The sequence below is a fragment of the Hyalella azteca genome, unplaced genomic scaffold (genome assembly GCF_000764305.2).
Source record: "Hyalella azteca isolate HAZT.00-mixed unplaced genomic scaffold, Hazt_2.0.2 contig7231, whole genome shotgun sequence".
Taxonomy (NCBI): domain Eukaryota; kingdom Metazoa; phylum Arthropoda; class Malacostraca; order Amphipoda; family Hyalellidae; genus Hyalella; species Hyalella azteca.
Window position 1 is genome coordinate 38,534 of NW_025937359.1, and position 14,011 is coordinate 52,544.

Genomic DNA, 14,011 nt, shown 5'->3' on the forward strand with positions numbered 1-14,011 from the left:
GTACGCTTCAATGAGTTCTCCGCGCAGACGTCGTGGTGACCTGATAGATTGTTTCATATCTGATTGTTGCGGGACAGAGCTTTGTCGACGAATCTGAAAATTTCGTCATTCATATCGCTTTAATTGAACAGTACTAAAATAAAATTAGTCTTTCTCCTCTGATTAATGCGTCATCGATACTCGTAGACATGCACTTACTGACTGGTATTATAAATCATTCAGGCTACTACTCGGCTTCATGAATTCTACGTTAGTCATTTTTACCGGTCATGTACTTCAGAAAACAATAGTTATTACTCGAAGCAGACGTTTAATCCAATGTTTTATGAACATCGCTACTATAAACACTCAAATATTTCTTAACTGTTTTTTTTAAGTTATATTCAGGCAATAACCTCTCTATGCGTTACATGCATTAAGCAATTTCGGTAGCGATTATATGCGAGTTCTGTTTCTTCGTTGGTTTCTTTCTGTCATTGAAACAGCAGTTTAAATTGCGATTAAACTTTAAAAGCAGCACGACTAGAGAATTTGAAGTCCAGCGTTATAAAAAATTTAAATGGCGTATAAGTTATAATTACAATTTCGAAATAATATTAACTTATTTCCACAATTTAGGTGCGTTTGAAGCCCAAAAAATATTTGAACAATGATTATATTTTACCTAGGCTATTTTAATTCGAAAATTTGCCTCCGTATGATACATTCTGCCACTAAACCTCGATTAATTTCACTCGGTATTTTACTCGCATTGAAAACTTTTGTTGAATTAAATTGGCTTACAAGTCAAATCAATATAAATATAAATTTACCAGCTCGTCAAAGTGAGAACTTCAGCCATTGCTGCTGGCCCTCATTTAACTTGCATCCAACTACTTGTTAATAATACTGTTTTTACGAACTCAATTGCTGGGGTCCCCGCACGCTATAACGGAATTAGCATGAACTAATTAAAATAACTGAAAAATAACGACATATGAACGACATATGTCAAAGTAATTTTAAAGTTTCCGACATCTCAAGCTGTTGTGTGTAAAGAATAAAGATCAGTTGTCGCACTAAGAAAAGAAAAAAATCCTTGGGCCCAAACATTGAGCTGACGGTGATGATACCTGTTCAGAGTTTAGAAGTATTTAGATAACTTAAACATGGATTCAGTTCTGCGACATGTTTTTGGATTTAGTCCTTCAGAAATCGTTGACAAGTAAAATAGAGAAGCTCAAATATACTTCTGCTCAATTTCGTAACTTATGAAAAATATTTAAATTACTATAAGCATTTTATACCCGAAATAAAAATAATTGACCACATTTCTGGTCATTTCCGGAGACAGAACATTTATTACATTAGTTATATTTGTTCGGTACGAGTTACTGATAATGAAAATTTAAATTAAAGGAGGTTGATGGTCCGAAAAATATGATAAAACTCTTGCATTAGAGACGGAAAAGCAGGAATTTAATTGAGTCAGCTTGTTTCATTTTCTTACTAATTATCGTGATTGAAAACTCACGAATAGGAAACTACATTAATTTACGAATTAAACGCTTTTGTGCATGAACTTCGTGATTTTTAAATCAACTGAATAGTCATTACTTCTTAAACATATTTTAATTGGGAAAAATCATGGCAAATTGTAGTAAATTTATGATTGAAATCAAAAATGAGTTTGTGCGTCTAATTTAAATATTTTCAGTCTCACGGAAATCAACGTTTCATTAAATCTTTGCGATAATCATGCGTGATGATACCCCACTAGCGTGAGTATAGCGGTGCCCCCCGCAAAAAAAGTGAGGTTTATTTTTCTGAATAAAATATGTGTTGAAAATACAACTGAAAAAAGACTAGTCGACAAAATTCACTCGAAATTGTGAATTTTGCATATTTACATAAATTTCGTTCACATTGATTTATTACAAACTTAGCAATTACCAAAAACTGCAGCATATCTGATGAAACTGAAACAACTGCATAAATTATCACATGAAAAAATTTAGCTTTGCAATGTGAAGTGTTTTCGCTGCCAGAAATTCAAGTGCAAAATAAATTCTGGTCACCAAGAAATTAACATATCGCCACTGTCTCTGTTTATTGTGAAAGCAAATATATTCCGTTTAATGATGCTAACAGCTGCTAAATTTCATACCTAGGAGAATAATAACGCGTTTCTGCCATATAATAAGGGCACAGATCCCAAATTCGTTGAACAAAACTTAATGAATTATTTACTGCATTGCTGAGTTATAATTCCTTGTATGCAATTACGTTCATAAACGAAAGGCTGTTCGCCAGGCGACTCATTCAACAACTTTAAAATTCAACCTAGCTACCAGGGTAGGAAGGTGTTGAACTCTATCACTAATATTAACGAACGATATAAGTTTAATTTAACCTGCGTGTTTAATATAGCTCTGTTCCTGCGTGGGCAAAAAAAAATTAAACACAAATTAAACTTTCAATTGGACAAGCGCACAAGCTAATGGCGCTTTTTATCGAACAAACATGGCTCCATGTGCTAATGTCAGAAGTTACCTTCTTCAGTGACACGAAAGCGTCCGTCTCACAAGCACACTAGTGCTCCTATTGAGTACGCGACGCAGTGCAGTGGTGTGAACACGGTATTAAAAAGTCCTAAAAGTCCTTCAGTTTTAGGGTTTTTTAGGATCGACATAATTCAAACACCCGACCCGTTAATTCGGTTCACGCTTTTAGAGTAAGGGTTCTGAACACTTGAAATGTACGAAATCAAAAACTCATTTGCTATCGACACGAAGTGAAGGAAGGATAAGTGACTCGAGATGAGGGTCGGTACAGCCCTTACTATATACATGTTAGGGCTGGTGCGGGAAGGCCTGGGACGCTACAAGTACTGGAAGCCGGCGTCTGCAGACCTTGTCCGGTTATTCACTTTTAGTGGTCAAAACAGCTCTGGTGTTCTTACGTCCCAAATGCGATGCTGGAACTGGGCCACTGCAAAGGACTGGACTTTCCTGGCCTGTTACATCCCTCTCACCGACGGCTCAGGAAACTGCTCACTATGGGACGACAAGCCCATCAAGAATGGACTGGTTAACCTAACGATCACCCCAGGAACAAACAACTGCATGGCTGTCTTCAAAACTGACGGTTAGTGCAAATGCCCTAAACTCATAATATTTATAGTTTACTGAATCTCCCAATAAACTGTTGAATAAGCTAAATTAATTATAAACTTGGATCTGTAAAATTAGCATATAGTTTTGCGGAATTTTTTAATTTGGAGTAACAGAACTAAAAAAATGCCTCTGAAATATTCCGATTAGATTTTTTCTCAAAACTTTTCAATCCGGCAGTAAATGACATAAATTGATGATTTTTCCCATGTTATGCTTTAGTCTAATCTCACCAATGCAATATTATTATTATTATAGAACTTGAACGATAATCTGAGAATTATAACGCAACATTCATAAACGCATACAGCGGGCCTCATTTGAACCTATTAACCGACATGGAAGCTCCGGTCGCTTAGGAGCACAAAATTTTGCGAAATACAAAAAATGCGAACTTGAATTGTGAACAGAATTCTCTCATTCATCAGTTTTGTCATGCATTGAACATGTCAGTATAGAGCACCATTTAACGCTTCAAATTGACAGATTATTCTATGTCTTAAACATGAGCAGAAAAACAGGTAATCTACTTAGCTTTTAACAAGTTAACTGAAAAGAATCCAATTGACATACTTATAATCAATCAGGCTAACGGTGAGTTGTCGAAATACAAATATTTTGTAAAAAATCGCCTTGCATTTTTGAAAGTTTGTGATCTATTGCCTTCTTTCATGCAGTCTGCGTGCTGCCGGGAAATTCGCTCATGAAGGTTGGGGAGATGAAGAACAACTCGTTTTGTCCAAATGTGAAGGACGTTTGCCTGCCCAGTGGGATGATGGACGTGAAGAGTAAGACACAAGCCTGACGTTATTGCCATCCATGCTTCCCAATTATATAATAACTGGCATCTTGAGTTTATAAGATTTGATTACATTAAAATTAATAATGTTTGTGTTATTTCATTTTAGGTGATCTTCTTTTCGTTGCTTTCGTTCGTGTTCAGAACCTTTCCATTCATTTGGCAAAAGCGTAATTTGTTGGTTCAGTTATAAAGCTAATCGTATAAGCTATTGACCACGAAGGTCAGCTATAAAATATTTCTGAAAAAATTAAATAATTTCTGCAAAGAAGATTTTCGATGTTGGATCACCTTTTCATAGCCTATTGATCTCCTTCCAGCCGATCGCCAATCAGTTATTTTCTTGCTTTCACCTTCTAAATATAAAACCTTAATTCAGCCCTCGTTCCTGAGAAAAATAAATTTTAGCTTCCAGTATCTTTTTATTACAACACTTCTCTTTAACTTCACTTCTCGTCTGTTTGTTTGTTTGCTTGTTTTTTTGTTTGTCTGTCTGCTACAAATCTTATAATCAATATTTAACACACTTCTACCTGTCCAATTGATCTAAAATTTGGCACACTTACGTAAAGTTGAAGACAATGCATGAATCATTTAACAGAATATATAATTTCAAAATTATTTTTTTTTGTAATTTGAAAAATTGAAAAAATAATTTTGTCTTCTACAAATCTTATAATCGATATTCCACACACTTCTACCTGTCCAATCAATATGAAATTTTGCACACTTGTGCAAAGTTGAAGACAAGGCATGAATCAATTGACAGAATAAATAATTTGAAAAATTTTTGTTTTCATATATAATAATAAACAAATTAAAAATTAATTTTTATTAATATATGGAAATAAAATTAGAAATTCATTGTAGATGTGTAACATAGGAGACACTGTATTCTTTAGAAGTGTTGTCTTTAAAAAGTAATTTTAAACGCATATTATTATTACAAACCTTCTCTTTAACTTCACTTCTTGTTGTTTCTTTGTCTGTCTGCTACAAATCTTATAATCGATATTTAACACACTTCTACCCCTCAAATCGATCTGAAATTTAACACACTTGCGTAAAGTTGTAGACAATGCATGAATAAATTGACAGACTAAATAATTTTAGAAATTAGAAGAATATATATTTTTTAACATTAAAAAAATTTGGAAAAATAATTTTGTCTGCTACAAATTTTATTGTGAAAGCAAACATCGATATTTAAAGCACAATTCTACCGGTGTAGCGCGCACTTCTACCGGTCCAATCAATCTAAAATTTCGCACACTTACGCAAAGTCGGAGACAATGCATGAATTAATTGACAGAATAAAAATTTTTGAAAATTAAAGAAACTTTTCTGGCTATAAAATTATTTTTAATAAAAACACTTTTTTGTAATAAAAACAATTTTTTAATAAATAATTTTTTTCTAATATATGAAAATAAAATTAGAAATTTATTGTACATGTGTAAAATCGGAAACACTGGATTCTTTAGAAGTGCTGTCTTTAAAAAGTAAGTTTAAACGCATATTATTTATCAAATCGGATTTTAGCAGTGGAATCTGAAGTGAACATTGATAATATATGTTTAAAAATTACTTTTTAAAGACAACACTTCCAAAGAATCCAGTGTATCCAATCTTACAGATGTACCATGAATTTTTCATTTAATTTTCGAATATTAAAAAAAATAATTTTTCAATTTTTTTATATATAATTTTTTTATATAAAATTTTTAAATTATTTATTCTGTTGATTGATTCATGCATTGCCTCACACTTCACACAAGTGTGCAAAATTTCAGATCAATTAGACGGGGAAAAGTGTAATAAATATCAGTTATAAGATTTGTAGCTGACAAAATTATTTTTTCAATTTTTTTAATATTGAAAATTTTTTTAATTTTCAAAATCACTTATTTTTTCATCTGATTCATGCATTGTCGCCAACTTTACACAAGTGTGCAAAATTTCAGATCGATAGGATAAGTAGAAAATTATTAAATTTTGATTACAAGATTTGTAGCAGACAAACAAACAAACAAACAAACAACAAGAAGTGAAGTTAAAGAGAAGTGTTGTAAAAAATAGGGTGGGAGAGCTAGATTATACCAGTTATTTCATATATAATGTAATGAATTGAGTTTTTATTTATAATATGCCGAAGTATTGGTGGAAAAACTGTTGGAGTGAATATTCTAGCTTTACCCCGCTTTACCCCGAGACAAGTTCATTACGATAAGGTTCGGGACTTACTACGGATTAGAGTCACGACGTTTATGACACTCGATCGAACATTTTAAATCAAGCTTTGTTGTCGTGAGAGAGCACAGAGGATTCACCCGCAGTTGATTTTGTTGCTTTTCTGTAATACCTACAAGCATTGGTAACAGAAAAGCCAGAACGCTAAAAAACAAACGTCAGAAATTTGATTTCGTCTAATCAAGTTAAGAGTTTAGCTGCAACTCGGTTCCGGAACCACGATGAAATGTTATCCCGCTATTACTGAATGATAGGTAGGCTAATGAATTTCTCTTTAGATGAGATCCACTTTCTCTTTCTTTCTATGCGACGATTAATTCGTATCGTACCTTAAAATTCAAGATTTTTTTTCCGAGTCATTTCGTTCAGTCATATCTATACGAATTGGCAAATAAATGATAAATGCATTTAATACTTGAACTAAATGAAAGCCACAATTCTTTGAAAGAAACTCAGCTAAACAGCAGATCTTCCCTCTCTTGCCCTCAGGAGCAGCAGCGCCTCAGAGCTGCCCTGCACCCTTCAATGTCTCCGGTGACTTGTGTCTGATGACGACGCCCGTGGTGCCCGTGGTGGTTAGACTTAGGTGGTGTGATGCACGCGGATTCTGCCTGAAGAATGGAGCAGACCTCGCCACTGTGCGCACCGACCAAGAATTCCAGCAGTTGCAAGCGTTCTTTGTTGCCTTTGGACGGACAAGTAAGTGCAAGAAATTGTATTTAAAGGTAAATTGATCAACGACCATTTCAATATTCGATGCAGGTACATAATTTGCAGCAATGCTGTGGTATTAATTCTTCGAGTATAAAATTTACAACACAATGACGTCGAAATAAGAAATAAATTTGAAAGGTGCGTGAAAATGATTTCATTTACAAGGGTAATGGTACATGTATTCCTGGGTTCTGGTAATGTATTGCTTTGGTGGTATAGTACCTTCGACGTTGAAGAATAGGCCTATGGCTGGTTCTTGTACCTTTCGTGACTTGTTGTTGATTTGTTGGCGCTGATTGTTTGAAAAATTCTAAATATTTTTCGAACATCATCCTACACAAAATTATATAACTGCACTAAAATGTCAAACTGACCTTTTGACAAGATCTTTCAAACCGACGTTGGTTTTCGTCATCACTGGACTTTTACTAATTCCGTAGGGTGCTAGGCATTTAAAGACTGAATATATTCTTTTGCATAACATTGTCTGATTTATTATTGAATGCGTTTATACTCGGAGCGTCAAAAATATCATCAGGGAGGCTGTTCCACATGTCGGTGACTCGAAACGAAAAGAAGTGTTGTCGCATGGAAAAGTTGCACCGCAGTTTTTCAGTTTATAACCGCGGTTCTTGGCATTGGTTCTTGCTTTAGGTTCTAGGAATCCTTCTGTTACGTATAAATTATGAGTATATTTGTATACTTCAATGGGTGCCGCCACACAGACGTCGATAACAGTCTTGGAAGCTTCATAATTTCTAATCATTCTTCATAAGATTTGCGTTTTAAGAATGGAATTATCCTTGTAGCATTTCTCTAAAGAATCTCGACTAAATTTTTGTCCATTTCAAACTTTGGTAACCACACGGCGTTTCTAAACTCTAGGTTCAGTCGCCCGACAGCGACAAACAACGGCTTCATCGCTTCTGCACCTAGGTACTCGTAGCAGCGTCTGATCAGCCCAAGCAATTTATTGGATTGATTACCTTGCATTTCAATATGCCTCGAAAATTTCAACTCCTTGTCGACCTAAACTACTAGATCTTTTTCACTGTCGACTTTTCAATCCTAACTCTCTCGTTGCAATGCAACCATGCCTTCTAAGCTTGCTGTTCATAGTTCATGCCGATGTGGATTACTGTACGCTTGTCAGCATTAAAACGCAGCTGCCACGTATCAGCACAGTCAACTAAACTATCAAGATCATCTTCCAGTTGCGCTTTGTTTGACGCATCCTTAACCGTGTTATAAACTTTTGTGTCATCGGCTTACATGGAGCACACGCTTGACACTACTGGAAGATCGTTTATCAAAGCAACGAACAATACAGGCCCATGAACGCTTCCTTGTGGCACGCCGCCCGGTCTTCTTCGTTTTCATTAATACTGACCCGTTGTCTAGTATCTATTAGGAAATCCTTGATCCATTAGAGTACATTTTCCTCCATTTCCAAAGACTTCACTTACGCAACAGCCGCTTATGCAGAACACTGTTAAATGCCTTGGCAAAATCGAGGTACACTGCACCTACTGGCTCCCTCTCGTCCAGCAGACGAGTCCAAACATTCAAGGTATAGACAAGATATTAGTGGTGCATGATCTGCCGGAAATAAAGCCATGCTGACAGTCTGATAGGAGATGGTTAACAGAATAACAGTCAAGTGATCGATAAACCTATACCTTACAACAGATTCCATTACCTTGCAGACTGTCAGGGCGATAGTTAGCGGGGATACTCTTGTCGCCTTTTCTGAACGGAGGTGTCACTTGTGCTTCTTCCCAATCGGCCGGAAAAATTCCCTTTGTTCAAGATTATTTGACAGATTGTCGATAAGAACGGTTGATAATTATTTCAGTAATCTAGGTTGGAAACATTTCATAAAGGTTATGTTAGATGGAATGTTATTCTCATAGAATTAGTTAACTGTTTATTATTAATTTTGTTTTGCATTAGTACCCGTATACGTTCATTCAGCTCGTATTGATTCCGTTCTACCAGTCAGTTCAGACGGATAGTGATAATGGTAGTTATCGCCAGGGTTGAAAGATTGGATTTTTCGGCCAAATTCCCCAGTTTTTATTTTCAATTGCGTTGGTTGGCAAAAATTTATGATGGCGGTACTTGCTTACTGTATTTTACGAAAAATTAATAATATAAAAGTGTATTTTTGCGCATCATTCTACAAATTTACTAGTAACAATTGAATTATGAGCCTTTTTGACATTTTTTATTCGCGGACTTGAGGCCATTTTAGACCGTCTGGAAATCCAGGTTAATGTGTTGTGGGAGATGGAGGAGAAGGCCGTGGCAAAAATAATTTAGTTTCTCATAAGCCCGAACTTGGATTCTTTGTCTTCTGGCCTGGATTTATCGTCATCGAGCAAGTCAAGGATGAATGAAGAAAGAAATAAATTATCTAGTATCCAGATATGAACAGAAGGGAGCATAGACTGATGCTCGAGAGAATAAAGTCTAATTTTTAAGTGCATTCATGAAGCGTACGCTTATTTAACGGTGTATAGGTTGCATGCAGGTCGATTCACGGAAGGACAAAAGTAGGCATACGAACACTTCCCACAGAAGTCACTTCATTATCATTTACGCATGTAGTCTATGGGACCTACTTTTATGCATTTACAGGCTCTCCCATATGGTTAGGCAGCTACAAGACCGCTGATGGACAGTGGGTGTGGCTCAACAGCTACAGGAACCCGTACACCAAGCCAGACTGGTACCCCGGACGGCCTGGCGCTGGCCAATGCGGACATTTCAACACGTCTACTGCGCTGCTAGCCGACTCACCCTGCACCACGTCTAACAGCGTTCTGTGCAGGGCAATGGTGGCTCCGTAGAGGCGGTGATCCATCGTGTACTGGGACTGCTTCGTCCGAAACATGTACTAAGGATATGGGTACTAACTATATAGTGCTGGCATTGGGCCTGCAGTGATTTTAGTGAAGCGGTCTTGTTTGAAAAATTCTGAATATTTCACGAACATCATCCTACACAAAACTATATAACTGCACCGATAATAAAAACGGTTCACTAGTTTGCACGTGCAAAAAATTCGGTCTGTGAATAGACTGAGATTTTCATTAGATCGCAATCTTGATACAATTTTGAAAGAAATATTATTCATATATAAACTTGCACTGCCTGAACTGAAGCATGCAAACATTAATGAATTGTTTGTTCTTGAAGCATACAGAAATTTCTAGTATTACTTACGAGCGCTAATTTTTTTCAAAATAACTTATTTATCTCATTTGTGATTTCTCATGAAATTTCTGGATTTATTGAAATTTATTATATAACCCAAAATTTTATCGGGATTAAATTATTCACTCTATACATGAGTCATTAGTGTCAATATCAGAAATTTCAGAATAAAATTAAGCTTTTAATAGACGATGCATCCTAAATGATTGCAAAGTTACAACACAAATAGTTATTACTGGAATTTAATTCTAAATAATTATATTATATTACTCTTTAAGGAAAACCAGATAGCCAGTGAATAAGCATTTAGGAAGCACCGATTTTTAATTCTATTTAACAATTTCGCGAGCAGGTTACCATACCAGGAAACTTGTATTATGTCTCGATGTAAACCTTTCACGTTCCACTCTCAACGTTCAATGATACAATATCATGATTTTTTCATTTTCCTTTCATCTGCATAGTAATCTATTCAGAATATCGGGACCCGCCAAGCTGCATAGTATGATAAGAAGAAAACAAGTAAGTAGTTACACTCACACAAATATTTTCAAGATGATTCTTCAGCTTTGTATATTACAGAAATATTAATACCGTAATCAGTATTACCGCCATTAATTCACCATCTGTATCATATATTTAAATTTATATAATATTCAATGTTTTACCTATATTCAGATTATTTACGACGTATCAACCAATTGCAATGTGATGGAGCAATTTTCAAAATTGAGACAAATTGCACAAGCAGTGCATATTTTGTAAATTTGTGTGGTCCGGTCATACTTTGAATAATCAAATTTCTTCGTACTATTCTAAAATATATACAAAATATGTACAGTTGAACAATCTTAAGAGGATTCGAGAAGTCATAGAAAACGTAACGAAATTTATCTATATGCCCTATGTTAAAATTTCTAATTTAGTGTTTTCGGCGCATTTTCTTTGGTCGAATTAAATTGCGTTGAATTGTTTCATTCCTAAAAGTCAATTACTCGTTATCAGATATGTTCATAAGTTTTTTAACGTTTCATTTTGAGCTCCTAAACATGTGACAGATGAACTATCTATAAAAACTAACTTGGCTCGATGGGATTTATTATTTTTTATTTAAATAGGAATGAAATTTCTGGACAGTGAAACCCCATCATCACATTCTTCTAGAGTTTAATTACATTAATTATGCACCGAAAGAATTTTATTGTAGAGTAAGTATACGCACTAGTTTATAACTGGAAAACCTAATATTGTAATGGCTGAAATATCATCTTATATATTCAAGCATTTTGTAATTTATTTAAATCTACGGTCTATACTCCCCACGTTTAAGTATCTATCCGTATCGTCGATTCAATATTTATATCGATTTATCAGGAAATAAAAATGTATTTGACGTTGATAATAAGTTCATGATACGATATAAACATAGAAAACAATAATGCAGCTTTGAATTCAGCACACGGAAGTCCTCGATAGTCTTAGACAAAACCGCGACGTTAGCATGCAATATAGAATTTCGAGAAATTAAATAAATTCTAACAAGTTATTTGTGACTATTAATATTTGTATCCCTCTACTAGCTTTCAAGTTTACTGCGTGACAACACTGTACAAGATTTGAGACAACATTGCTACTATGCGCACAACTGTGCTCATATTGATATAACTCTCTAACAATCTCCCACTATCGCGTGAAAAATACATTACTACATGTTACATCACTACATATTACATTACTACATATTACATTACTACATATTAATATTATGTATTACGTAAAACATGTTGGACAACTATCACTTGAGTGACAAAATCATTATTTTTGCAGCTTCAATGAATGTTTTGAAAATTGATAGGAATAAATGGACGTAATTCCATTCATATATTGCTTTCCATATCAAATTAATGAATTGGCATAATTATTTTTTAAAATGGCCGCTACAGTCTCACACTTCTAGCTGCGACGAAACGTGTACTAAATATTATTGTCCGACTTGCGTATCATAGGAACTGTGCATAACAAATCTACAAGCCGGTAAACATGAGGCAGGCCGCTATGACGACCACGTATTGATCAACGTTCAATTTAGGCGGCTTGTACGTTCCGTTGTGCGAGATGGAGCTTTTTGTCATCATTTTCAGAGTACATTTTACCGTCTTGGTCAAACGCTGGCAATGGTTCGGTTTTGAAACATGCGAGCTGTTCATAGGCTCGTATTTATGAAATAATAACCAATCCTCGAGAAGGCATTGAAATCGATTCAAAATGTTTATATTCCAGTCATACATTCATGAAATAGAAATAAATTTGAATATAAGGCGAAAATATAAACCAATGCTAACCGGCGCAAATACTTGAATGAAATTCTGCACACTGCTATATTGACCTTGCATCTCACGAAAAAATGTGATGTTCGAATTGATAAATATATTCTGGCTTTGCATTGGGCGATTGAATGCTGTTATGATTTGTAATTAATTCGACCCATGAAAGTCTCTGATCAATAATGATAAGCTTTTAAACAATTTGTCCTGTCTTATAAGTTTTGCATGCCAGCGTTATTTTAGTACCGTCTCGTACGGCATTCACTAACACTACGAGGTAATTTTGCATGTAGATGTAATTCACATTGATTATTTATAAGCTGAATCAGCAATATCCCCAGATTTCTGCTATTAATTCACCTTAATTATTTATAGATTGAATCCGCAATATGATCAGGTTTCTACTATTAATACGGTTTATGACGCGAGTACCTCAAATGTAATTCATATATGATTTGTAATATCTAATGTTGTAATTTTTCAGTACCAAAAGTTTCATACAATGCGCAACAAAACTATGTGGAACAGCGCACTTGAAATTTCAAAGTCGTCAGGCTTCATTTAGAATTAAACCTGCTGATTTTTTACCATGAATTAATTTCCATTTTGAGTTGCAATTGAAACCTAAAAAATTATTAACTCCTGTACATTAGTGTCGGTAGAGCGTGAATCAATTTAGCAATTTCAGAAGTTTATAGAACGTGCAATTTGACAATGAGTTAAGAGTTTAATTCTGCCAGTCTATTTCTAGCCAACTTTGCTACTCTCATCAACGAACCAATACAAAATGAGCGTGTAAAGAACCCATTAATAACATCGATTTTGAAGTCACGCAGAGCGGCTGATGTACCTTTTATTCATTAATAATCCAATGAAAATCTAATTCGCGTCGCAGAAAAACTGTTTTTCTATAACCCGTTCCGTAATTAATTAAGAATTATGTCCCAAAAACTCGCAATGAAAACAAGTCGCAAAAAATATATGTTTAAGTTGTCAGATTTATGTGCATGAATAAATCACGGATAGTCAAGGTGACGGAGAGTCAAGGTAGCTACACGGAAGAGACGCCGGGGTCTACATACCATGCAGTGTTGTCCACTTCGAATGATCAGATCTACCGTTGCGCTCGTAGGTCTCAATCACTGCATATTATGTGAAGTTAAAGGCAACTAAAATTTTATAAAAGCCGAAGATGTCTAACCAAATAGTATTTTTTATGTATTCTTCTATGTTCCAACCAATACAATAATAAAATTCTGATTACGTCACTAACCTGGTGTGAACTGTTGATTAACCTTCAGCAAACTCCGCGAACCAAAATGATTAGTAATGTAATGTCTTGTTCAAACCTAAAATATGCTTAATGTCTCTGCATAAATGCATATCCTTTATACATAACTTTAGTTTGGTATATTAAGGATAGCTAATTATGATTATGAGTGAAGCTTGATTAACGTCTTGCTTTATGATATTCATAGTTTAGAAAAATTTAGTTAATTTAAATCAATTGGTAGAATTATTTTGATTATTTTGAACGACTGCTATCTCAGTAT

The 14,011-nt window shown here is 34.8% G+C and overlaps 1 protein-coding gene across 1 annotated transcript; it reads left to right on the forward strand.

Annotated features, from left to right (window-relative positions):
- The first annotated feature begins 2,552 nt into the window (after positions 1 to 2,552).
- LOC108669271 lies at positions 2,553 to 10,161 on the forward strand. Its single transcript, XM_018156576.2, has 4 exons — positions 2,553 to 3,126; positions 3,830 to 3,940; positions 6,691 to 6,900; positions 9,556 to 10,161. Exons 1-4 carry the CDS (start codon positions 2,799 to 2,801, stop codon positions 9,765 to 9,767), a joined length of 861 nt encoding a protein of 286 aa, XP_018012065.1. The 5' UTR covers positions 2,553 to 2,798; the 3' UTR covers positions 9,768 to 10,161.
- The last annotated feature ends 3,850 nt before the right edge of the window (positions 10,162 to 14,011 follow it).